The following is a 25,173-nucleotide window of genomic DNA, read 5'->3' as shown; positions in this document are numbered from 1 at the left end:
AAACTTTCAATACTCTGAGTATACATCACATAGCCCCATAACCCCCCCCCCCCACCCCCCCCCCCACATTAATAGCTAGGCTTTCCTGTTATTCATTGGCCTGGCTTGACAAAAAAGGGACCCCGATTGTCATAATCACAGGCTGAGACAACGGGGACCTCTACTAGCCAATAAGGAAGGTCTCCAAACCAAGCACCTGTCCACAAGTGCTGTGTAAATTGCTCTGTGAAAATATCAGCATCTGATGTACTTTTACAGATGGTGCACCGTAGGGTCTACCTATGCTTCCAGAGATTTCCCCGAACGCGAGATGTGGAAATTAAAAAACGCGGGCAGGGGGGCCCTCTCACCACGCTGCTTTCTGCGTTTCCGCGGCAACAGCCGGGCGAAGACAAACGAGGCCCCTGTCCACGCAGTCAGGACGTAAAGTGTCGTCCACAAACTGAAACAAACACCTTTCTGTCCGAATATGACAGCCAATCCATCAGGGGGGGGGGGGGGGGGGGGGTCCGTCTTCGACACCGAGGACGGCAGACAGAAGTTTTATAAATAGTTGCGCATTTGAAAGGAAATTGGAAGTTGTCAGACATATGTTGTCTTTTTTTTTTAGAGTGTCTCTCTGCCGGACACGTTGGTGGAATGTGATTGAAACATCAAAGCGTTCCAGGAGTTGAAAGAATATCTGGAAGGTACAGAACTTCCTGGTGCAATGAGATGATTTTATTCATGGCCTGATGCTGAGGACTGGCAAAGCATATTGTGTCAAAGATGGACAGTCTCAGCGTGTGATTGGTATTACATGAATCCCGGGCCTCGATCGCATGCGTTGCGATCCTTGCTTCCTCAGTGACATCTTTTCCTGGCCTTCGCGTAAACTTTTTGTTTTTTGTTCCTCCCTCTCTCGCCGATTGTAGATCGTATCTGAATCTCCCAGTTAATAATATCAGAAAGAAATGGTTACTGTAAAAGTGGCTTTTGCAAGAAAACACAATTTGAACTTCAAAGTGACATGGCAGTGTGTCTAATCCGGATGAACAGACGACGAAAATAGGTGGGAGTAGTGACTGATTAAAGATGAATATCTCTTCAAATGAAAATGTCTTCGAGGTTCGAGGTATTTTATTGTCGTGTGTCTGTAGCACAATGAAACTTACTTGTGCACCTTCTGTGGAACATAGTGCCTGATGGTAAGTAGAAAATAAAACGCAAAATACAGAACGCAGTGCAGCGGTTACACAAGAATGTTATTGTTGGGAAATATTAACCGGAAGGACTGTAGAACAGGCGTATTACACAAGCCTGGGAGCATCGTTTTGTACCATCATCAGGGTCAAAAAGCATGAAGAATGGGCTGCTTTGGCCTTAAGTGACGTTCATGCAGAAAACATTACAGAGAAAAAAAAAACTTGCTAGGGATGCTGAAATGGTTGACTTGACATTTTAATTTACATTAAGCAGAGTCTAGCTTCTGAAATTGACAACGAACTGAAAGGTGACACTTGTTTAACCTCAAAAGGCAAGTGCTATGATGGGTTATTTAAACCAGAGCCTAGACAAAGAGGTTCTTAAAGAAACATTCACCAAATATAATAAAAACAAACACTTTTTAAAATCAGACACATAGTTATTCCCTCTAGTTTTAACATTTAAAGATGTGAGCAATTACGCAGAAATGGCTTATTAACCTGATAATACAACCAGTTATTAAGCAGAGCCTAAAGATGCAAACTGCTCAATAAAAATCCAAACTGAACATTTTTAATTTAAGGGTGGGCCCCAAGTCGAATAGAGAGTGAATTGAATCTGACCCCAGGGGGTGGCAATCTGCACTCAGATGACAATTTGTGTGCTCCTTGAGGGAAGAAATGCATAAATCACATCTGCATTGTAGCCATTTGTTTGTTGCAATCAGATTTACCCACAATTCCAGCTGCTAGTTCTTGCGAAGAATGTTCAGTTGTAGTGGAATTCTCTCAGGAAAGATAAATGGCTGAGAAACCAGTGCCACATATTTTACTTTGTATAAATGGATAAATATTTCAATTTAAATGCAAAACGTTAACGTGATGGGTCTGTAGATCAATGGAAACATTTTGTTACATGCCTCTGAAGGATTCATAAATAACATCTAAAGCAATTATTCCTCTCAAGATGAGGTTGCAAACCTTTGGTGACGTACAGCATCCTTACACTAATGTTTTTATTTCTTAAACCCTGCGTTATTCTTGTTTATAATGTAATTGATTCTGTCTTCTGCTCCATTAAGCTGATAGATATCGTGGAGCGATCGTCTATGAGATGTGTGCAATCTATTCTTCTAGATAAGGGGGAGGCACGTCCGCTAAAATTGCAGCCCCCAAGGTTTGCTTTTAGTTTATGATTCATGTGTTCCTATCGCTTATTGTCATAACTGTTTAGTTAATTTAGCTAATTGCCTGTGTCCCCATTTCTTGATCTAATGGGATAGCCGACACATTTGTTTTTCGCGGCTGAGATCTCGCGGCGTAGGAGGAAGCCTGGCCTATCTGGGGCATCTCCATACGACTTCTCCGGGGCCAGTCCCGCATGGAACACTTCGTTATGAATCTGGGCGTGTCCCTGCTAAGTTTATGTCTGTCCCCCTGGTGGGATCCGAGATGTGGAACGACGTTCCCACTACGCAGACGTAGTGGGAAGCGTGAAAAGAAGGAAATGGGAGTGTTTCGTTCGTGCGGATTCACAAACGGCAGCTATCTGAGTGTCACGCTCTGGTTTCTGATCTGTCAAAACAGCAGTAAACGGCTAAATGTCGGTTCTTGTCTGCAAGGTTTAGCCGGGTGGGGGGGTGTGATGTTGCCGTACAGCGGGGGGGGGGGGGGGGGGCGTGGGCTACCAATCGTCAGCTATCATATTTTCTGACAGGCCCAGGGGCTCCATCCTCCGTGACTGACAAGCCACCGAGATGAACAGCACCCTGGGCTTGGGTCTTCCTGGACCTTCACTGCAACCTTCAGAAACTCCACTGAAAACTCTCACATCTGCGCCAACGTTCACTTCATGTGACTGAATATGTTACAGAATACAGAAATGCTGAGACGCCCACGTAGGGATCATTACCTCATCAATCTTTCCCATAATTTGCACGTATCCCCACAATGGTCATGCTGATTGACCACAGGATGGACACAAATTGTAATTTAATGCAGAATCCATCTGTCAGTCTGATTTATAATTGTCTCCTGTATAAAGGGTGGCACAGTGGGTGTTCAGTATCTATGTGACCTCACACACCTCGTTTGGTCTCTGCTCCATGTTTATTTTTGCATGTTGCGTGGATTTTACATGTTTCCCCCTAATCATAAGGATTTACTACTGCAGCTCAAAAGCATGCAGTGTAAGATGCCCATAGAGTGTTAATGTGTGCCCCATGATGGCATCCTGCCCATACTGTTCCCTGCCATGCACCCTGCCCCCTGTTCCCTGCCCCCTGTGATTTGTTCCCTGTGCCCTGTACCCTTTGCTCTGTTCCCAGTCCTGTACCCTGTTCCCTGTCCTGTGCCCTTTTCCCTGTGCCCTGTACGCTGTGACTTGTTCCCTATGACCTGTTCCCTGCCCTGTACCCTGTTCCCTGTCTTATGCCCTGTGACCTGTTCCCTACCCTGTGCCGTGTTCCCTGCCCTGTGCTCTGTGCCCTGTTCCCTGTCCTGTGCCCTGTTCCCTGATCCCTGTCCTGTGCCCTGTACCCTGTGCCCTGTTCCCTGTGACCTGTTCCCTGCCCTGTGCTCTGTACCCTGTGCCCTGTACCCTTTGCCCTGTTCACAGTCCTGTTCCCTGTTCCCTCTTCCCTCTTCCCTGTGACCTGTTCCCTGCCCTGTGCCGTGTTTCCTGCCCTGTGCCCTGTTATCTGGGGTGTACCTAGAAATTCTGAGCCAGGGTATCGGACACCCCTCGGTCTTGTATAGAATTACAGTAAAACCTCGGATTGCGAGCATAATTTGTTCCAGAAACGTGCTTGTAATCCAAAGCACTCGTATAACAAAGCAAATTTTCCCATCAGAAATAATGGAAACGCAGATGATTCGTTCCACAACCCAAAAATATTCATATAAAACTGATTAATATAACAAAATATAAAGTAAAAATACATAAAACAAATTAACCTGCAGTTTACCTTTGAAAAGAATTGTGGATGGTGTGAGGGAGACGAGAGAGAGGAGAAGAGGAGGGTTATTTTGTAGAACGACTTTCACTATACAGTAACCAACGGAATCACTGCTATCTGTTGGCTCACTGGAATCTTTTTCTTTTTGTGCGACTTTAACAAGGAACCTATCCAATGACTTTTACCTCCTTTTCAATTTCGCGGAAATGTGGACATTGCATTGTCGTTAAACAGATTCATCGCTCGCACTGCTACGGCCTTATTCGGGTGGTGCTTTTCTACTAAGTTTTGACTATATGGGTGAGGCACGCAGATTACCCACAATTCCACAGCGAGAGAGAGAGAGAGAGAGAGAAGAACCATCGGCTCAGTTGTGATCACATGACGCTCGGCAGACAAAGCGTATATGTAATACTCGTATTGCAAGACCTCACTCATTTATCAAGTTAAAATGTATTTTTGAAATTTGCTCATCTTGCAAAACACCCACAAATCAAGTTACTCGCAATCCGAGGTTTGACTGTACATCTAAATATTACACTGTTGTTGTTAATACGCAAATACCATATGGAAAAACTTCTATGCGTATTAGTGCATAAATACAATATGGCATTTAATGCATACACTTACAGTATTAAATCTTGCTTCAAAATAAATCATAGAAGAAACATAACTCCACCCTGTTGTCCCGTCAAATAATGTAAAAATGCTAAAATAATGGCAATAATAGGAAACCAAGCCTACTGGTGAGGGTGATGATGATATCTGCGTGGGATTTTCGATGCGGAGCGATGAAAAAAGCGTGCCACTCCAGTACAATACGGCGCCATTTGTCATCGTGCAAGGACAATCATAATCATCTCTTCTGCTTGCCTTCCCCATCAGTCTTCCCCTTCGCTGTGTATCGGGATCAATCCAGCCTCATTTATATTAATCATCGCCTGTTTGTGAAACTGGCAAAGTCAACAGAGGACAACTGGAACACACCTTGGAGTGAAAACAAGCCAAAACAACTCGTTTTCAACCACGAGTGACTGTTGCTTTTGCCAGTACAGGGTTTTGTCTCATTCCTGCTGTCATCTGCCTCCGGGAAACACGTGTCAGGCAGTCGAACTGACGAGGTTCACCTTGCGTAGGGTAATTGTTCTGCTGCAATTCCTGCTACAATGTGGCACAACTACAGTGATGCATCTGAAGACTATTCTATGTATTCATTCTTCTTCACATAGACAAATCCCATTATACCAAAAAAATCGCCCATCCATCCATCCATCCATCCATCTATCCATCACCTGTAACCACTTTCAACATATCAGACACTTTAAAGCAAGGTTATAAATTGTAGGTGTGTGCATCATGTGTCATTTTTGGCCCTTTGTTCACACTTGGCTTTAAAATGCATCTTGGGTGATCGGCTCACAAGCGCATAGAGCTAAACACAGACGTAAATGACCACCAAGACACATCGCGATCCAATCACTCAAATCGTTCGCTGAGGTGGTCTGGGATTTAACTGCATATCTTTTGTAGTGCAAATGTTAATGCACCCTGATGCACCCCGGACAACGACATCGCAATAACCGCATGCGAGGCCATCTGATCTTTCGTGGAAGTGACGTAGGCAGTAACCAAATCTGAGGACAAGTGGTGAACAGCTGAACACCTAGGCGACGAACGACAGACACAGGTGTACACAGCGATGTATCTCAGCTGTCCATGTGTCCCGATCGCCCAAGACGTGTCTTATAACCAAAAAGAGCTTGCAAAGAGTACCTGTACCTATACTCCAAAGAAGGAGGCTTGACTACAAGGCCATGTCCTATCTTGGACTTACAGAGGTCCTAGTTTTATATCCTCCGTTTCCTCCCTGTTTTTGTGTTTTTTGTCTTTGTATTTTTTCCGAGGACTTCCCTTCCATCACCTGTAAACAATCTTGGATTATGTTTTGGATCCGACCTTCTGCACATATCTGTCCTACTCCACAATACCAGCATTCCCGATTTAGCTCAGGGCCGTGCCTAGGGCCAGGAAATTCAGCTGAAGCCCCAGATATTTCCTCAATATCAATAAACCTGTCCTGCTGGTAATAGGTTACATTCATTTACATTACTACTGTAACTGTAACTGTACTGTTTACATTACCCTGTAAATAGTATAGGTTTTGCAAATTACCCCAACGTTTTTGATGTGGCTAATTTAAAATTTATTATGGAATAATATAGATTTGCTGTAAAATTTTTTGTGTGACCCTGTCCTTACCTCTGCAGGGCTACTTGTGAACTGTCTCATTTTGATTCTCAGCAAATACACACACATACAATAACCCTGACTATGGTCTCTGATCTCTCCAGGTTTTTAAAATACTTATTAGAACATGAGAGATAAAACTTTAATTGACATTACGGTTAACCTGATTAACCTAGTGCCGAGTTATTTAACAATATTGTAGTTAATCCATATAAAATTTAAGATCACCATTATTTGCTATAAGGCAGATCGGCCTAGTGACGGATAGCTAACCACATTAGCTGACTAATGTTAATAGCTAAGCATGTTAGCTGGCGGGGACGGCATGGTGGTGCAGTGGTTAGCACTGTTGCCACACACATCTGGGACCTGCGTTTGAGTTTCCGCCTGGGTTACATGTGTGTGGAGTTTGCATGTTCTCCCCGTGTCGTCGTGGGGTTTCCTCTGGGCACTCCGGTTTCCCCCCACAGTCCAAAGACATGCTGAGGCTGATTGGACTTCCTAAATTGCCGATAGGTATGCATGTGTGCATGACTGGTGTGTGAGTGTGCCCTGCGATGAGCTAGCCCCCCATCCAGGGTTGTGCCCATTGCTTCCGGGATAGGCTCCGGACCCCCCACAACCCAGTAGGATAAGCGGGTTGGAAAATGGATGGATGGATGTTAGCTGGCTAATATTAGAGCCAAATTTTCACCAAAATTCAGAGCTGCAACAGGCACAGAACTAATGTATTTATTAATGGAATAGATGGACAGAATGTTATGCTTTTAAATCTTGAACTCTGACTCATCAACAGGGTTCTGGGCTAAATCCCAGATCTCGCCTTACCCTAAACCCACCCCCCCACCTGAAACTGCTTTAATTCCCGTACGCATTTGGATTTTTTTCTCTAGCCAGATCTCTCTCTAAACCAGGAGTGGGCAATCTTATCCGCAAAGGCCGCTGTGTATGTAGGTTTCTGGGATAACCTTTAGTTCAGCTGTTCAAACCCAGGTGTGATGACTCTTCAGCCAATCAGTCCTCTAATCAGTGATCCAATTATAGGGAGTTGCAGTGAAAACCTGCATACACTGCAGCCCTTTCTGGATAAGATTGCCCACCCCTGCTCTAAACTGTGTATTTGTTTGGTTTATTTTTAAGATCGACCTCATTCGTAAGGATATTTTTATTGCGGTCTGATAGGGAAAGTTTGATCCTCGGCTTTTGTTTGTTGAATCTGATTTTGTTGGAGATAAAAAGTAATGCCATGCCAGACTGTCCTTAGCCATAATCCTTCATGCCACCCTAACCACATAAGTTCATCACTGTTATCAATTACACAACTTTGATTTTCGCACAAGAACAGTGAGGGGATGAATAGAGTGCCAGCCAATTGGAGGACCAGAGTTGGGTAATTCAGGTCCAGAGAGTAAAAGTCCACACCGGGATTTTGTTTCAACCAACCAGTTGAGCATAAAGAGTCACAGCCACAGAGTACTCAACTGGTTGGTTGAAACAAAATCCCGGTGTGGACTTTTACTCTCTGGACCTGAATTACCCAACTCTGTGGAGGACACACACTCACATGCACATCCATCCATTTTCTGTAACCACATGTCCTATTCAAGGTCACAGGGGGTCCAGAGCCTATCCTAGAAGGCATGGATCAACCCAGGATGGGGCGCCAGCCCATTGCACGGCACACTCACACATGCCCACCCAATGGGTAATTTGGTAGCTCTAATTAACTTCATCATGTTTTTGGACTCTGGGGGGAAACGGAAGTACCCAGAGGAAACCCAACAAGGACGTGGGGAGAACATGCAAACGCCACACATATAGAGCCATGGCAGTCCCAGAGGTGTGAGGCAACTGTGCTAACCACTGTGTCACCCCACTCACATGCACAATCGCATGCACAATCAGATGCAATATGCACAATTCGCCCAACTCACCCAAATGCACAGAGGAAACGCAAAACCTGGACAGGACATGTAATCTCCACACACACAGCAGGATTGAAACCACTAGCCCCAGATACGCAACACCACATTGGAAAAAAATCATTCTAATATTATTTTTTATTGAATAGTAAAGCCCAGGAGATGCTTCTGTACGCTGCACTTTTGTCTGGCAGCGAGGAAGCCACTTATCAAGATGAAGTGGAGAAGTGAAGGAGATAAGACACTCAGTGCCCAGTCCTACTGACTCTCAGCAGTCACTGTGGCAGTAGGATGTCATACAAAGGGAGCCGGTAACCATGGCACCTTCAGGACTCCCCAAGCCTGCACCTTGGAAATCAAAACGAGGATCCACAATTCCCTCTGCTGCTTGACCAAACCTTGCAGCCGAATTTGAAATGTCAGACCTTCGGTTGGATGCCAACACACAACACACCCGTCTTCAAAAAGTCACACCTACCAAAGTACCAAATGTGGCTTGTTTTTAGCAAAACATTTCTCAGGGATGTGTCTTATACTGACACTACGCCACATTTTGCTAATTATTAATGATAAAGAGGGAAAAATTAACAATTTCCACAGTGTCTCTAAAATTATTTGCATACTTAAGTATTTCAGAAAATAAACCAAATTTTTTATTTTTTGATTTGGAGTCAGTACCTTAATTTATGATACCATTTTTCATCATTCTTTATATTTTTTTAGAGGAAGCTGACTGTGCCATTCAGATTTTGGTGGTTCAGAACTTCCAGGACTCAGTTGGAGTCTCACTTGATCTCACTTTGATTCTGGGCTGTTTGATGTTCAAACTGACTTGCAGAAATATGTCAGAAAAGGGATATTCCAGGCAAAGATTAACAATCTTTGGCTTCTGTCTAGCAGGAATTTCAGGGCTGTATATATTTGCTGAGAGATGAATGAATCATATAAAAAGAAGCAAGCATGCATCAGCAACAATTAGATCGGCATTAGAATGCAATAGCCGTATTATGGTTATTGTAATTCATACCAACAATTTAATAATTGCTTTATTGAAATACTAAAAGAACTGGCTCCTCTTGTAGCCAAACATCAAGGTTGTCATGTGAATCATTACATTGCATATGTGTTTATTCTCCCCTCATCTTGTGGGTCTCCTTTGGGTACTCCAATTTTCTCCCTCAACACCAAGGCATGTAGTATGATAGGCGTGATGTGTACTGTATGTCTGTGGCATCTCATCCACTGTGTACCCCTGCCCTGTACGCTATCCTTGATGGGATCGGCTTCAGCCCCGCAACCCTGTACCAGATAAGGTGTAGGAAGGTGATGAATCGTTGGACGCTACCAAAATATTAAAATATGCCTGTTAGTTGGGTTTGACGTTTGAAAATATATACACGCAATTGTCACATGCGATTTGATTTGTGTTTTTTCGTTATTTAATTACCATCATTAAGTAGTAGTATTTGTAACAAAACAAAATCTATGTCAATTTTATTTACGAGGAACAATTCGTTCCCCAGACAGGTCTGGCTCGCGGTGCGTCGTTGTCATGGTTTTTAAAACTGACGCCTGCGCTAGCGTCACTGGCGCGTACTATAGACGTATGCGGGTAGCCGATTGGAAGAGGCTTTCTTTGTGCAATTTGTTTCTTCGAGTAATAACGTGAGCTCTGATAAAGTGAGTCCTTGTTTTCCTGATTTTCTCGCCGTTGTGTGAGATAAAAATTTGCTACATAGGAACCGAAGTCGAAATTCATGTCTCAGTGTCACGGGAATCGTTACGAGCGGCCAGAAGGCTGCCTGAGTCTATGAGTAGCAGTTAGCTAGCTAGCTAGCTAGGCCGCCTGCTGTGTTTTCCGTTAAAAAAAGATACACCTATATTTAAAATTGAGCGGTTCCTGTTGTAATATGTGTTAACCTGCCTTCGCCTTCAGAGGATGGCATTATAATATGGCTCATTTGAGCTTCGGTTTAGTTAAAGAACACTTTCATTGAAATGCTATCAAGCTAACAGTGATGTTTCAACGATATATTGGTTTGTTGCTGATATACATCGCATATGTCTTTAGCTACATTATAACGTTGTTGAGGTCTATGGTTAAATTGTAGCATACACACGTCGCGCTTTAGCTTTAATGTATATTGGTCAGAGTGATGGCATTAGAGTGATATGTTCATTCATTTGCGACGTACGATGTTAAAACGTATATTGTAACATTTTCAGTGTCCGACAATCCTTCGAGATGCCATTTAATATAAAATCGTCTTATTTTAAATGTTATGGATGCTGCAACAGTCCAGGTGATAAACACCTATTTTTGTACCGCACCAAAGAGACCAATTACCATACATCTGGAGAAACGGAGGAAGAAGTCGTGAAGGATAATTTGTAGTTGCTTAAATGTAGTTTTTTTAAGGGGGGTTATAAGGCTTTGCATGCATTAGTCCACGAATTTTGATGAGAAGATGAACGCTGGGGGAAAGGGCTTGCAAGTTTAGTTCGTACCTTTTCAAGTATCTGTAAGAAGTCAGTAAACAGTCCTTATTGACATGCTTCATTTAACACGTCAAAAAATAGTTGGTTTTGACAATACGCATTTAGTGCTGATCATGATGGACTGTGTTCCGGGTACCATGAGAGAAAAATTAGCCATTCCACAAACTTTAGCCTTTATCATCTTGGTAGAGATTCAGACATCCATCCAAATGTAATCTCTCTAGGAATTCTTTTAGCTTTATGCACAGAAATGTAGACCAGCACATGGGTCGTGATCCAAATTTGGGTCGCGAGACAGAGGTGGAAATGTAAGCATTTTAAATCCAGCAAGCTCCTATGCTGATCCATGACCAGATTTCCCAGCCCCAGTCCTACAGTCAACCTATATAAACGGGTTTTGGGTCTGTAAATGCTTAGAACAAAATTAGTAAACACTCAACCAATCCAAAAAAACCAAACCACAAATGCTTAATTTAAAATTCACAGGCACATCCAGTCAGATTTCTGTGATCGATTGGTGTAAATTGCAGAGTGCGCTGCGTGTTTGATCACAGCGTTAATTTAAACCTATACTTGATATAGGGTTGCGACTGAGCTGGCATGGAAAAAATTGGGTCATGGTGCAAAAAAGGTTGAGAACCACTGCTATAGACAGTTCTTACACTTTCTTAGTTATTTTACAATCCTATCTGATGGTAACACCTGCTGACAGTGATGAAGCAATATGGGCATAATCCCATATTTTCTCCCATTCAGTGTTGCGCACACCTGCCTTCTGTTGGCTGTAGAGCTTAGCTCCACTCTCAGTCTGGGTTGTCTGCTCATAGGGTCCCTATTGGTGAAGAAAATTGCCTCATTTGCCACCCACGGCCATGTCTTCCTGTAATTGTTTTCTGTCTTTTATTGATAGTACCCAAAATCATTATTGGAGAAGCCTTGGTGTTACACATCTCATGATATAGTTTAGTCAGGGGTTTGATTCAACTGATCAATTCAAGACCTGCCGAAAAGAGTGAGATATAGTTATAACAGCTGTTGATGTGTTATGGTGATAGTAGTTTACTAAACCAGTGTTTCTCAAACCAGACCTCGGGGGGGCCCCCGGACAGTCCACTTCCCTGGGAGTTGGGAGGAAGCAAAAAATGTGGACCGTCTAGGGTCCCCAAGAACTGGTTTGAGAAACACTGTACGAAACCACCTACATGAGCCCATTCATAAAAACCAATTTTGGGGTAGATTTTTAAAAAAGGAATAAAAGGTATGAACAGACCAGCACATTTTTATATGCACAATAATGCTTTTATCTGGCCTTGTTTATTGGTACTTCTGGCCAAACCCCAGGTCCAGATTGTGAACAATGTCTTGTGTGTTTTAAGCAATAAAACAGAAATACTACAGAGAGTGCCCCAGTCAAATTTAAATGTATTGAAGGCTGGAAGACATAAAAAATTCTCCTGAATCTTTTGTTGTGGAAATCATTGGCAAATGGTTAATGGACCATTTTCTTGGGTTTTTAAATAATAGGACTTAAAGCCAACTGAAAGGCAATGGTAGGTGGCCATGTGTTGATTTGGCCTATTCTAGCCCACGGAACTGTGCTTTCTTGTCCTCCCCCAGTGGACCGGGCGTCGAAGCGGAGGCAGGTGAAGCCGCTGGCGGCCTCCTTGCTGGATGCCCTGGACTACGACAGCTCGGACGACAGCGACTTCCAAGTGGGAGACGCCTCAGGTGACCTGCTGCATTTGCTGGGCTGGTCCTTAGTTACTCTTTAACATTTAGGTGGTTCTTACTCTCCAGCCAAGGCTATGCATTTTACTTCTGAAATTAATACATTTATTTCACAAAATGGTTGACCTTCTTGAGGATGACACGGTGACTCGGTGGTTATCACTTTGGCTTTATGCATCCAGGCCTGTGTGCTTAACTCTCATTGCCTTGAGTTTGTATCTTCTCTTCAGGTGTCTGTGGTTCTCCTCCAGATCCTTTAGTTTTCTTGTGTAGTCCAAAAATGGTGTGTCTAAATTGTCTTGAGTGTAATTCTGCCAATGCTTGTGCACCTTTTGATGGACTGGCATTTATGTCCAAGGTGTGCCCCTTCCTTGTACTGCTCCTTGTGTCTCGTACTTCCTGGAATAGGCCCCAGGCTCACTATGACCCTGTACTAGCTTAATGCAGAATGCATGTTGTTCTTGCTTTAGAATGAAACTGCATGTCAGGATGCTTAAAGGCCTGTAGTTCTGTGCTTAAGACCACTTGTTTCACCTTGAATTGACATTACGAAGAGCGTTTTCACTGCATTTACATTCATCGTGAGAATGGCCAAACTTAACCGTGGCTCTACCCAGTATATGTTGGCATGGCGACAGCCCATCGTGCCTCTCCTGCCTCGGCAGCGGCCAGATGGAGACGCGTGCTGGGCTGGAGATGAAGTCCTCATAGCCCGTCCTCTGCACCGCCAAGCCGGGCTCGAGTCGCCTCCTTGCAGGGCTGCAGCAGCCAGATGGTGGCACCCACCACTGCTCCCGTCTCCTGTCCGCCCGCAGAGGTGTCGACAGGCCGGTGGCGACTAATGACTTTTATGGAGAGTCTCAGCACCCCCCGGGTGGGAGTGAGCGTGGCTCAACTGTCGCAGCCGGTCATGTGCTGTGCAGGAAAAAAAAACGGTCATTGAGACCTTCCTTGCTGTGTCTGAATGGATTGTGTTATAAGTTTTAAAATGAAACGTGTTTTTTTATTATTCCATCCATTATGAAAATGAAGAACTATAATTGCCCTGGAATTCTGGAGGAGCGAAAATGCACATCAGTGTTTCTGACAGATGGCTAAATTTGCTTAAAGCTTTGTATAATATTTCCATTAGGAATTATCATTGTCCCTGTTGAAGACCAAACACATTAGATACCATGTTGTTGGGAAAAGACCTTCTAAGTAAATGGATTGTTTTTTGAATTTGGAAGTTTAGGAATTTTGACCTTCATGTAACTTTGTGTAAATTTGTCATCTTTAGACTGTTATATTAAAAATATTTTCTGTCTTTCCTGAAAATGGTGGTCGCGCCTCTCACACCGTTGTGTCCTCTCCCTGGCAGGCTCAGAGGGCAGCGGCAATGGCAGCGACGAGGATGGATCCAAAGAGAGTGCAGCTGGTTCTGACAGTGACTCGGACGCCATTGTCTCCGGGGAGGAGGAGGAGGCCATCGAGGAGGATGAAGCGAAGGACTTGGCGGAGAATGGGAGCACCATGGAGGAGCGGGAGCAGCACAAGGAGCAGCAGGAGCAGTCGGACGGCGGAACCAAAGAGGACGAGGTGTCCAAGTTCAAGAAGCGGAGTGACAAGGCCTCCGACGGGGAGGCCAGTGGAAGTGGGGAGGCACCCAGGGGCGGCATGGGAGCAGCAGAGGGAGGCGGGACCATGGAGGAGCACCCCGCCGAACCCAAGAAATGGAACCTGCGGCGCAACCGGCCCATGCTGGACTTCACCACCATGGAGGAACTGAACGAGATGGACGACTATGACAGCGAGGATGACAACGACTGGAGGCCCAAGGCAGGGAAGAAGCGCAGCAAGTCAGCAACCCTGAAGGCAGGCAGTGAGGAGGACGACGACGGCAGCGGGAGTGAGGACGACGACGACTTCGATGAGGAGATCGACGGTGAAGACCACGGCAGCAGCGAGAGCGACAAGGAGGAGAAGAAGTCCAAGCGTAAGGCGGCCAAGTCCACTGCCTCCTACGACGAGGAGCTGACCAATGACAGCCTGAGCCTGTCCCAGGGCAAGAATAACGAGGTGGGGTGGCATGGCTTCTGTCCACTCTGAGCAAACCTCAGATCTCCAGCAGATCTGGGTGGATGCAGAAAGTGATTAAAATTAATGGTGTTAAAGGAGTAAAGCAAGCTGAGTGTCTCTGTTTAAAGAAAGTTCTCAGCGACCTGGTTTCTGATATGGCAACTACCCACAATAATAGAAAATGCAACTAAAAAGGCTTTTACCAATCAAATTAGAAATGGATGGTGACTGTATTTAAATAACAGATAATAGAATCATGCGACTTTAGGATTTCTGTGGGATTTTGAGGTACCAGTGAAATATTCCCATTGTGTGTTTTATTTTTTTACCCTCAGGATTCCCTGCTAGACAGAACGCAAACCTGGAGCTCCCAAAGGATGGAGCACATCCTGATCTGCTGCGTGTGCTTGGGGGACAACAGCGAAGATGCCGACGAGATCATCCAATGTGACAACTGTGGGGTGACTGTGCATGAAGGTATGTAGGGAAACATGTCCCCAAGCAGGAAGCCCATCACAGGGCTCGAGTCACCAGAAATGCGACTGAGGTGCGCAGCCTTGCACTACAGTATCACGCATGCCATGTACGATGGGTGTCGTGGTTTACAGCTACAGGCCTGGCTGAGTCATGAGCGTGGAAAAGTCCTATAGGAAGCCCAGAGCTGTGTTCTCGTGGTTTGGTACAGAACCAGGGGGTGTGAAATGGGGCAGAGCCTCGATGCTGGAGTCTCTCCACGCTGGTGATTTTCGGTGATTAACTTCATGGTTTTAGTTCCATTCTTTGCTCTTTAGCTTGAATAGAGGACTGGAGCTCTGTAAACTGTGTTTGATCCGGCTGCATCTGCTTTTCTGTCCTCCCTGATTTTCAAATCATTTATTTAAATGTACGATTCTTCCAGGCGAACGGGGCGTCCTGACACTGTGATGTCATGGGCTTCTTTCGAACTCACTGAATGTGATTCACGGGCAGGTGAACCGTTCAGGCTCGTTCAGCCGCCCTGCAGCGCTGACAAGCCACGTTTGACCTGATCTCCTGACACGGGGGTATAACCTGTGAACCAGTTTTTAATTGTTATAAATGCCTCCTATGACTCGCTTTCAGTATCAATCATTAGAGACTGAAGATGTTTAACACTAAGTTATTGCCTGGGACACTTCTGATATTCACACTGCTGGATTTTTAACACTCCCCCCCAAATAACCCCCCCCCCCCCCCCGTAACGTGACCATTCCAGCCATTGGCCGACAACAGGACCGCAGCCGGGGGCCGCACGAGATTGCAGCCGTCACTCTGTTTATCTTCCATTATAATATTTAATTCCTTTGAGCCTCGATTAATCTCCATGAAAAGAGAGGCTGAGTGGTTTTGTTGCGCGGCTCAGGAACGCTGCAGCAAACGGGGATCACATGAGGCCACTTGATTCTGGCACCGGCCATGAAGTGTTTGTCCCCTCATGACACACTGTAGCCCTTTGCTGTCCATCAGCAAAGAAATGTACAAATGCATACATTTTTTTACTGATCCTTGTGATTCCAGGTGCTTTAAATAGCAGCATTCTTCCTCCTCTGTTGAATGTGTTTGCTTTTTTTTGCCTCCCAAGCTGTCAGGAACAGTGCTGTGATTTGAGTTTATGGCCCACTTACAGATTCTTCATGAACAGGCATGTCATCCAGTGTCGTATAGCCTGTCACTGGCCTTCTCACTAATAGCTAGGGTTGCAAAGGTCTGGGAATTTCCCCATTAATTCTAATATATTCCTGTTAATTCCCCTGGAAAGTTCCCAACTTGGAATATTTCCAGTTTTCCTCAGCTTAACTTCCCATGGAATGGTAAGTTTCCAGAAATTTTCCACCCCTTTGCAACCCTGCTAGTAGCGGGGTCTTTTTAATTCCGGGAATCTGCAGGGAAATGCGGATTCGAGAGGTTAGGCTAAGCTAGGCTAGCATGGTGTAGAACCATGACTGCTTGATGTTCCTTTGTTTCATTTGTTGATTGGTATTTTTAATTTATTATTTTTCTTGTTTTCATTTGCCTTGGTGCTGTGGGTTCAGGAGACCAGCTTTCCACAGCCATGAGGGGAATTGAAAAATAAGCTTCGAACCTGCAGCTGGCAGTGAGAGCGGCGGGGGGTTGGGGGTGTTTGGTGCCAGGAAGGGCAGGCTTTCTCCTTCATCTGCTGGTACACGAGTCTCGGCGGCGGGGAGATGCATGCCAGTAGGGCCTCCGACGGAATGGACAGCTGCTCCTTGGGTGCACCTTCCAGACTCAGGAGGGCCAGCTGCGTGCCTCATTGCCAGGCCTGTTGGGGGGGGGCTTGTCAGCCATGCTCGCCCCTATGCGGTCACACAGACAGGAGGGTATCAGGCGGCAACACGACACAGCCTGAGAAGGAGGTCTGTTTTTGGGCAGTGACATCATCAAGAGCGAACAAGCTGGGGGGGGGAGGTGTGGGGGGATTGAGAACGAGCGCATTTGACTCTGCCGCAGTTGGTTTATTTCGGTTCAGGTGCCTAACGTTTCGCGGGGGTGTGATTGGAGGTGGGGGAGTCAGTGTCCGGAGGGCAGTCGTTAACCGGCGCGTTCGGTGTCGCGCTCAAGTCGCCCGTGGACACACCGGGCTGCCGTGCCCACAGCTGCTCTCGATTCCACCCGACGGCCTCACCCTATGAAGTGCCGTCACGCTCCGTCGTCAGCTGGCTGCCCGCTGTTATGGGGAGCGGCTGCTTCTCAGCAATTTTTACATTTTTTCCCCCTCCTCATCCCTCTCACCGTGTGCTATGTTTCGCTTAACTCCGAGTGCACGCGCCAGAAAGTATCAGCTTCTGTGAGCCAAGGCAGGTCGCCTGCCTGCAGGGTGGCCTCCTGGCCAGCGGGTGGCGGATTTGAAACTAACTTTGTTCTTTTCATTTGTTAGGTGTTGAATTTCTGTCGTCTGTTGCCATACTGTTAGGATTCAAGGTTGAGGGAGTGACTCCCTCTTCATCAGTTGCTTGCTCAGCAGACCTGTATGACGTGCATCAATATATATGCTAAAGTCATTTTTACGGTCCACTTTCCAGTCTTGATTAAGCACAGAATTTAAGTTTATAGGTTCGAGATGGATGGAAGGAATGGTAACGGATGGATTGTGGCATGTAGCCTCATGGTCTGTTTGAGTTAAGATATGAGTGCAAAGTTTCTGGTAATTAAAGTGTGTGGACTAGCCATAAAGAAACTGTTAAGGTTCTGCACCTCATCATTGATGAAGCTCACCATGCTCAGATCTAACGTTTTAACACAGGAGAATTTTTTCCGTTGCCACTATTCAAAATGTGGTGTTTTAGTATTTGTGGTCTGGGTTTGTCTGTGTGTTTTGGAAAGTCTCTTTTATTCGAGTAGAGTTAAATGAGTATCAGGTTTTCCTAAATGTGTAAGGGCTGGTGCTTGTTCATCCCTGTGCTATGTGTTTGGTCCCCGTTTCGCCAGCAGGTGTAGCTGCCCATCCTGTTCCCTCTGTCTTTGTACTAGTCCCTAGTGTGTTTTCCTTGTTCCCCAGGCCGCCGCATAGTTCAGTGGGTTGAGCATGCAGCACCAAGGCTGTAACCCTGCAGTAATGGGTTTGAGGCCAGCCTCACTTGTTTATTGGTTTTCTGTTTATTTTCTGTCATTTTAGTTTTGTTTATCCTATGTGTGCCTGGTTTATTTTTGTTCTGCTTGTTTGTGTTCCTAGTGTTAGCCCTCAGTTGTGTGTCAAAATTTCTAGTGTTTATTTCCTGTTATGTAGTTAATGTTTCCTAGTTTTGGTATTTGTTCCATAATTCCATAATTTCTGTGCTTGTTAATTGTTACTTTCTCTACCTGTTGCCTGTTTACTGATTACTGATTGGGTAATTCATTGTTCTCATTGTGCTGTGATACTGTGTGTTGGAAGTTCTGTCCTCTTGCATGGTCTGAGACTTTTTGTTTTTTTTGTTAGTGTGATTCGGCCCCTTTTGTCACAGAGCTGCCAGTGGGTTGTCACCCTTTTTTCACACCCACGCCGTAACAAAGTGATACTGATAGAGTACTGGTCCAGCCTCCTCCCCAGTTAGAATGAGGTACCCAGTAACTGGTTTTCTCGCAGTGGCATTTGCTTTGTCCGCCATCTCTCTCTTCACAGCCCTGAGGTGTATCTTCACAGCTATGTATAAGCGTGCGGGATGCCTAATTAACCTCTGCCTGGCATACAGGGTGTGCGGGTGATCGGTCACATTTGCAGGTCTGTCACATTGCTGAAATGCTCGTTAGCGGGGAAGGTGGCGGTTTGGCCGGGGTTCAGCGTGCCCGTGTGTGGTGCCTGCTCACCTGGTACAGGGTACGTTCTCGTCATTTGGTGCTGTTGCCCGCAGTTCTGATGGAAGTGTTTTTTATATAGTGAGCTGTTCCGTATCGCCGGATTTGTTTCTTCTTTAGTAGGTAGTGTAGCGCTGTACCGTGTGACACTTTAACTGAACATCCTGGAAGTAGGGATTGGGTGATGGTGGTTTTCTGTTCTGTCCCTGCGATGCCTGCTTTGTCCTGTCAGCATTGGTCGACCTGGGTCCTGCTGGCTTGTTCCTCCCACAGAGCCCAGACTACCCTGGGAGCTTTCTGAGGGGCAGAGGACCGCTTTGCTAACCTCACACCCTTGGTGTGTCCCCCAGACCCGGAGTCTCATACCATCCCTCTTTAGGGCTTCGGATGCCAGTTGGTTGTCCTTCAGTTTGTCCTTCCTGGTTATCATCTGAGGGAAAAACTCACCATTTTTTGCTTTAAAAGTGAGCACTATTATTTAAATGGCCCTCCTGGAGTATTGTGCCAAAGCCCCCCCCACCCCCACCATATTATTTTTAATGAGCTCACACTTGTCCTAATACCAATTAACATACTGCTGTTATTGATTTTTCACAGTCCATAATGCATTCTGGGCTGCAGTTCTAATTATACCTTCCCCCCTCCCCATTTCTGATCAATTGATTTTTGTTTGCACCTAATTTATTTGTCATCGCCTTTATTCTGCACTTACTCCTTGAGTTAAATGGTGGAGTTTGTGCTACAGAGTCCTGCAGCTGCAGCATGATTTCTGGTATAATTTCCAGGCTGTTTCAGAAATTTCATCATTAAGGTTCATCTCTCATGGTTCTCTGTTGTAGTGCATGAATACAGTTGCGTCGTAAACATGATTATGTATTACAGTTGTGCCTAATTCCTGAAGTAAATGCTTTGAATGCTAAATCTTTTGGGCCTTGGATCTTTTGGCGTGGTGATAATTTCCTCTGGAGATATCAGTCCTCTTGTTTGAGGCCTAGTTTCCTAACCATGTTTTATATCCTCTGTGCTTTTTTATGAATGATTCATGCATTAGTTTTACACACACACACACACACACACACACACACACACACACACACACACACAGTGGTAGCTCATTTAGCATGTGTGGCCTCAGTCCATTTCCATGCCGCTCATCGCTGATTTCCAGCAGGCTTAGCATTCACTATGTTAAATCCCCTCATCACCTGAGCCAAATCACCTCTGACTAATGAGGTGATGTAGTCCCAGTACCACGGTCATTTATTTTTATTTTTTATTTATTTCTTTTTTCGTCTTCCCCCCTATGTCTAATTCATACGGGGGATTAAGTACACAGCTCCGAAAGTGCATCGCGAAAGATGTCCAACAGTTTATGGAGTACTTCCATCGGGGGGCCCAGATTCTGGAAGAGAGCAGCGAATTTAATTTCTCATTAAGTCGGGTTGAAGGAGCGAAATTAAAACGCAGAATGTGAAACGCAATCGGCTGGCGATAAAAGGTCGGCCGTTTTGCTGAGCCGCGGGAGAATGTCTGCGCGACGCTTCGGATGGAGAGTGGTTATCGAACCTCAAGGTATTGAACTTCCTCGCCGAAGGCAGCTGCAGCTCATCTTCCTCTCCCTGCCCGCATCTGGCTCTCCTTTCCTCCCCATCTGTCACGAAAACGGGGTAGAGCAATTTCCGCGTATCTAATTGCTCCCGCTCGCCGGAGTCTTATTCTATGGCGGACCCACGCGATATCTGCACTGATGCCTCACCCCCCCCCCGTTATCTTGGCTTGGGAACTGTTAGCATCTGGTCGAGTTCAGCTAATTTCAAGGCATCCGTCTTGAATGGTTTAGCCCGGAACATGCTCAGATGAATAGGTACCATTCTTTACTCAATTGAATGTGATTAATGTGTCGCAAATGGCATTATCTTCGTTGTTTTTATACCACTGACTCATCGTTTATTTTCAAAAATATAAATCAATTCAAATTGATTGGAAAATGGTCATATTTCCTGGTTGTATCTTGAGAGCAGTTACAGCTGTGACAGGCCATGAAAAGACATGAAGGCCTTTGTATGTCTCTGTTTTGTGTGCGTCTTCCTCGAAGGCTGAAGTTGGGAGAGGATGTTTTGCTCGCATGCTTCCATTAATTGAGGTCACATGGATGAATGCATCTTAAGATGTCATGCTAATTTTGTGCCAGCCCTGACCCTCAGATTGTGACCTTCAGTTTCTTATTTGCAGAGGTGCCGTAGTTATGGAACTAGTATGTTTTTTTTTTTCTCCCTAAAAATTAACACGTGGTAATGAAGTTAAGTGAGGAAAATGAGGTTGATTAATTACTCTGTGAACTGCCTGGTGTCCTAGGGCATTAATCTCGGGGCGACAGGACAAAGTGTAATTGTAAGAACAAGAAGATGGTCATTAGTGTGAGAGGGAGACGGTTTCTGTACTGTCAGAATAATGTACGGCCTTGCTTTTTGAGGTCCATACCACTTCCTACCATCACGTGGCACAGCTGCAGTTGTCAGGCTTTTTTTCCTGTGACTGCCTGACACCTGTGCTGTTGGTTTTAACACAGATAGCCCTGCAGCCCGACTGGATCTCAGGCTAAGCCTTTCTCTCTGTTTGCCGCTGGCCCCCCAACTTCCTTAAAACGTTGAACCGTCGGTCCCAACATGGATAATCTGCACTTGGTGGATTATGAAGTTATCCCGCAGTCATCCCTTTCCACCAGCCAGCCTCCTATTGGCCAGCGCCCCAGAGCTTGGCCATCTGAGCCCCATGCTTCGATTCAGGAAGAACAGCAGTGATGTGCGTAACGGTACAGCCGTGAGCGGGCTAAACGAGAGCAGAGTCCGCTCCGCAAATGGGCCGCGCTTTTCAAAGGCCGCTCGTTTGGTAGCGCACGGTGCCTTAATTCTGTATTTAGATTTTAAAACATTCGGTGGCTTAGCATGTTTCTCTGAAACATTTTTACCCCTCTCTTCACTGGTGGAATGGGGGATGGAGAGAAGGAATTATCAAATCTTGTTTGCACATCTGAGTAATCATTTTTAAAGGTTACGTTTCATATTGACTGTATTTATCAGAACTTAATTATGGAGTACATGGGTTTGTGGTTCTGTGCGCTTTGAGCTCACTCCGATTAAAGTTCAAGAAAGCACAGAAGGATTTATTTCTGATCTTGTGTTTCTCATTTCGCTACTGGCTGAGGGGCAGAATACAAAACTGACCTGTCTTATCCTTCTAATTAAGACGTGCTGTTATGTTACCCAAGTTTCAAGATTCCTTGGAACTTGACAGCATTACCAGTGACACCATTGTTTTAGGTCGTCCCCTTTGTCGCTGGGATAGGAGTCCTGATGAATATGAGGCTCTGTGCAATGCTGGCAGTCAGCTAGATGGTCAATGAAGCTTCACATTCACAGAACTGATTCCCTTTGTAACGGTGCCCTAGAGGGGGTTAGATTGGCGTTCGTCATCCAAGGAATGGCGCGGAGTAACGTCGTGCCATCTTCTCAGGTTGCTACGGCGTGGACGGGGAGAGCGACTCCATCATGAGCTCCGCCTCCGAGAACTCCACGGAACCATGGTTCTGCGATGCCTGCAAGAACGGGGTCACGCCTAGCTGTGAGCTCTGCCCCAATCAGGATGGGATCTTCAAGGAGACGGACGCAGGCAGGTGGGTTCGCTGCTCGAAAGGGTGCAGAGTGTGTCTTCCCAAGTACAGGTCGCCTCTCGGTCCCTGGCTGAGATTACTGTGTTGGGAAAGAAGTCCGTATAAAGTCCTAGACAACCTTTGGAGGGAACCTGGGGATGAACCCAGCGGGGCGCCAGAGAAACAGATGTTAAATGTTTTCTCACTGGCTTAGTCTCCACTGTGTCTGACCACCTTTTGGTGGTGCTGCAAATCCGTGTCTGTGTTTTTAAGGCATAGCAAACCCTTACCAGCTGTATTTTGTTTTGCGATTGTGTACGACTGAGGGGTTCTTACTCCCCGCCACCTCCTGGTTCTCCATCCGTCCGGAACCGGAGACTCTGAGCGGCAGCAGTGTGGAGCCCGGAGACTTCAGCATGGTTATCTGAGAGAGCTCTCCCTGACTGGCCTGCTCCCGAATTTGATACTTCACTAGAGCATGAAAAACACGGCAAATTAAACAGCAGAGCAGAGGCTATCGGTAGATGAATATCTTCTTATTGGACTCAGCCTTTTCTTCACCAACATCTTTTTTTTTAATGCCTATGACAGGGTATTTTGAAGAGGCTTCCTGCTTGAATCTCATAAATGAATGTGTGCTGGTGCCTTGTTTGAACCTCGCCGCCACCCAAACTGGCCCTTTGTCACGTGACCCTTTTGTCGTGGTGTCTGCCCTCCTAGGTGGGTCCATGTGGTCTGCGCTCTGTATGTCCCCGGTGTGGCATTTGGTGACATCGACAAGCTGCGGCCGGTGACCCTCACCGAGATGAACTACTCGAAGTACGGAGCCAAGGTGAGTGTCCCTTTCATTAATGTCGTCGCTGCCCCCGACCCCTCCCCCACCCCCGACCCCTCCCCCACCCGTGATTTCAATCACTTCACTAATCATCCATCAGACGCCACTTGAGTGTAGCGATGTAGGTCCACTTAATATGTCCATGGGGCAAATGTATGTTTAATTAGTTAAATATTGTAATTGGGCAGAGCAGAGTCTATCGTGAACGTGAGCAACTTAGCTTACGGTCAGGTTGCCTACAGCTCGTCTGTAATCAAACACGTCAGTGACCTCATTTCCAGGCTGCACGGCCATCTTTGATGCGGTTGATGTAATGCCTGTAGACCCTCCTGACCTACCCTCCAGCCCGCACGGGTTATTCCAGAATGATCAAAACAAACCCTCTCAAACACTGTACTTCTTGTCACTTTCAGATGTCAAGGTTTTTGGCAAAAGGACCGTTTTAAAAAATGTTTCGGTTCAGCTCGCTCTAGAGCCACTAAATCAGTGCAAAGACACTTATGCACAGAGGTGTTTAAAGCCATTTAATTAAAATGAGAAACGGTAATGATTGCTTCAAATGATTTTTACGGTCATTAGTCATTCAGACTACGCATTTATAGACTTAGCTCTTTAAAATGACTCAAAAAAATATATGCTGAATTACATTCAGCACGAGTAGTTACATTTTCAGACCTCATGTTTCAGAAAATGAGCCCTTTATGATAAATTTCAAGTCTCATCCCCCCATATTCTGTGGTTTTCTGCCCCAAAATATAATCCAGATCCGGTAGTGTGTATATGGCATGCAAAAGGACGTTAGTGTGGAATGACTCAATGATGCTTCCCAGAGTTCCTGTGGATTCTTACTCTGACGGTCCTTCTTGTTACAGGAGTGCAGCTTCTGCGAGGATGCCCGCTTTGCCCGTACGGGCGTCTGCATCAGCTGTGACGCTGGCATGTGCCGTTCCTACTTTCACGTGACTTGTGCGCAGCGCGAGGGCCTGCTGTCCGAGGCCGCCGCGGAGGAGGTGCGTGCCGTTGGGGTGGGGCTGGAGGGACGGTGTGTATCACAGCACATAGCCTGTGATTGAAAGGTCGCTGGTTCAATTCCCCTGGTCCCCCGCAATTGCTCCAGGGACTGCCTGATCCTTCTTCCTTAATTGTATGGCTCTTTGGTTCTTTAGAGAAACTCAACAAGCATAGCAGTGGGCTAACAACGCACAGGTCAGGAGTTCAAATCCCAGGGAGCGCATGTAAATTGTAACCCTTTCCTCTAATGTAAGTCACTTTGGATAAAAGCGTCAGATAAATGACTAATTGTAAAAGCAACACTGGACCTGTGACATTTTTGGATTTAAGGTTAGTCCGCTATCCAAATGAAGGGTTAGTCTGAAGTTTCAAACAGCAGGCCTACATTAAAATGAATGGTATTTTTTATAATCTAACAGATGTACAAGAAGCAAATGATCATTTTTTTTTGCCATTTTTGATTTTGAAGAAAATTATTTTCTAGCATTAATAATAGGACTTAAGGATGGACACAGAAGTGTCTTGCCGTACAGATCGCTGCGTCGATGGGGTGTGATGACGTGCAGGAGTCGGCTCACATCTGCACTGGGCTTTGGGGAAAGATGTGCTTCAGACACGAGGCGCTGATGAGATCCGGAGGGAAATCATACTGACTAATTATAGGCGTGAAGCCCAGCATTACAGATAGTTAGGGGTTTTTTTTCCCCTGAAAGAATTGCTGACAGCTGTACCTTTCCTGGCTCCAGGAAAAGCAAAGTGGAGAAGAGGCTGT

The 25,173-nt window shown here is 45.6% G+C and overlaps 1 protein-coding gene across 6 annotated transcripts in view; it reads left to right on the top strand.

Annotated features, from left to right (window-relative positions):
- Positions 1-9,887: 9,887 nt before the first annotated feature.
- Positions 9,888-25,173, top strand: part of phf14 (PHD finger protein 14) — a 75,865-nt gene continuing 60,579 nt past the window's right edge. For 3 of the 6 annotated variants that reach the window (XR_011984912.1, XM_072705498.1, XM_072705497.1), the window contains exons 1-7: positions 10,212-10,347; positions 12,427-12,537; positions 13,898-14,595; positions 14,931-15,072; positions 22,420-22,579; positions 23,276-23,387; positions 24,263-24,400. Coding sequence is in view for 5 of the 6 variants with exons in the window: in XM_072705498.1 (XP_072561599.1) it covers positions 10,329-10,347; positions 12,427-12,537; positions 13,898-14,595; positions 14,931-15,072; positions 22,420-22,579; positions 23,276-23,387; positions 24,263-24,400 (1,380 nt within the window). In the remaining variant the exon portion in view is untranslated. Of the gene's footprint in view, positions 9,991-10,206; positions 10,348-12,426; positions 12,538-13,897; positions 14,596-14,930; positions 15,073-22,419; positions 22,580-23,275; positions 23,388-24,262; positions 24,401-25,173 lie in introns of those variants that run through there. The other 3 variants (XM_072705499.1, XM_072705501.1, XM_072705500.1) reach the window with 3 other exon arrangements.

Source organism: Paramormyrops kingsleyae, chromosome 23 (assembly GCF_048594095.1).
Source record: "Paramormyrops kingsleyae isolate MSU_618 chromosome 23, PKINGS_0.4, whole genome shotgun sequence".
In the NCBI taxonomy this organism is placed as follows: domain Eukaryota; kingdom Metazoa; phylum Chordata; class Actinopteri; order Osteoglossiformes; family Mormyridae; genus Paramormyrops; species Paramormyrops kingsleyae.
Note: the sequence above shows the minus strand (reverse complement) of the source record. Positions and strands in the feature narration are given on the sequence as shown.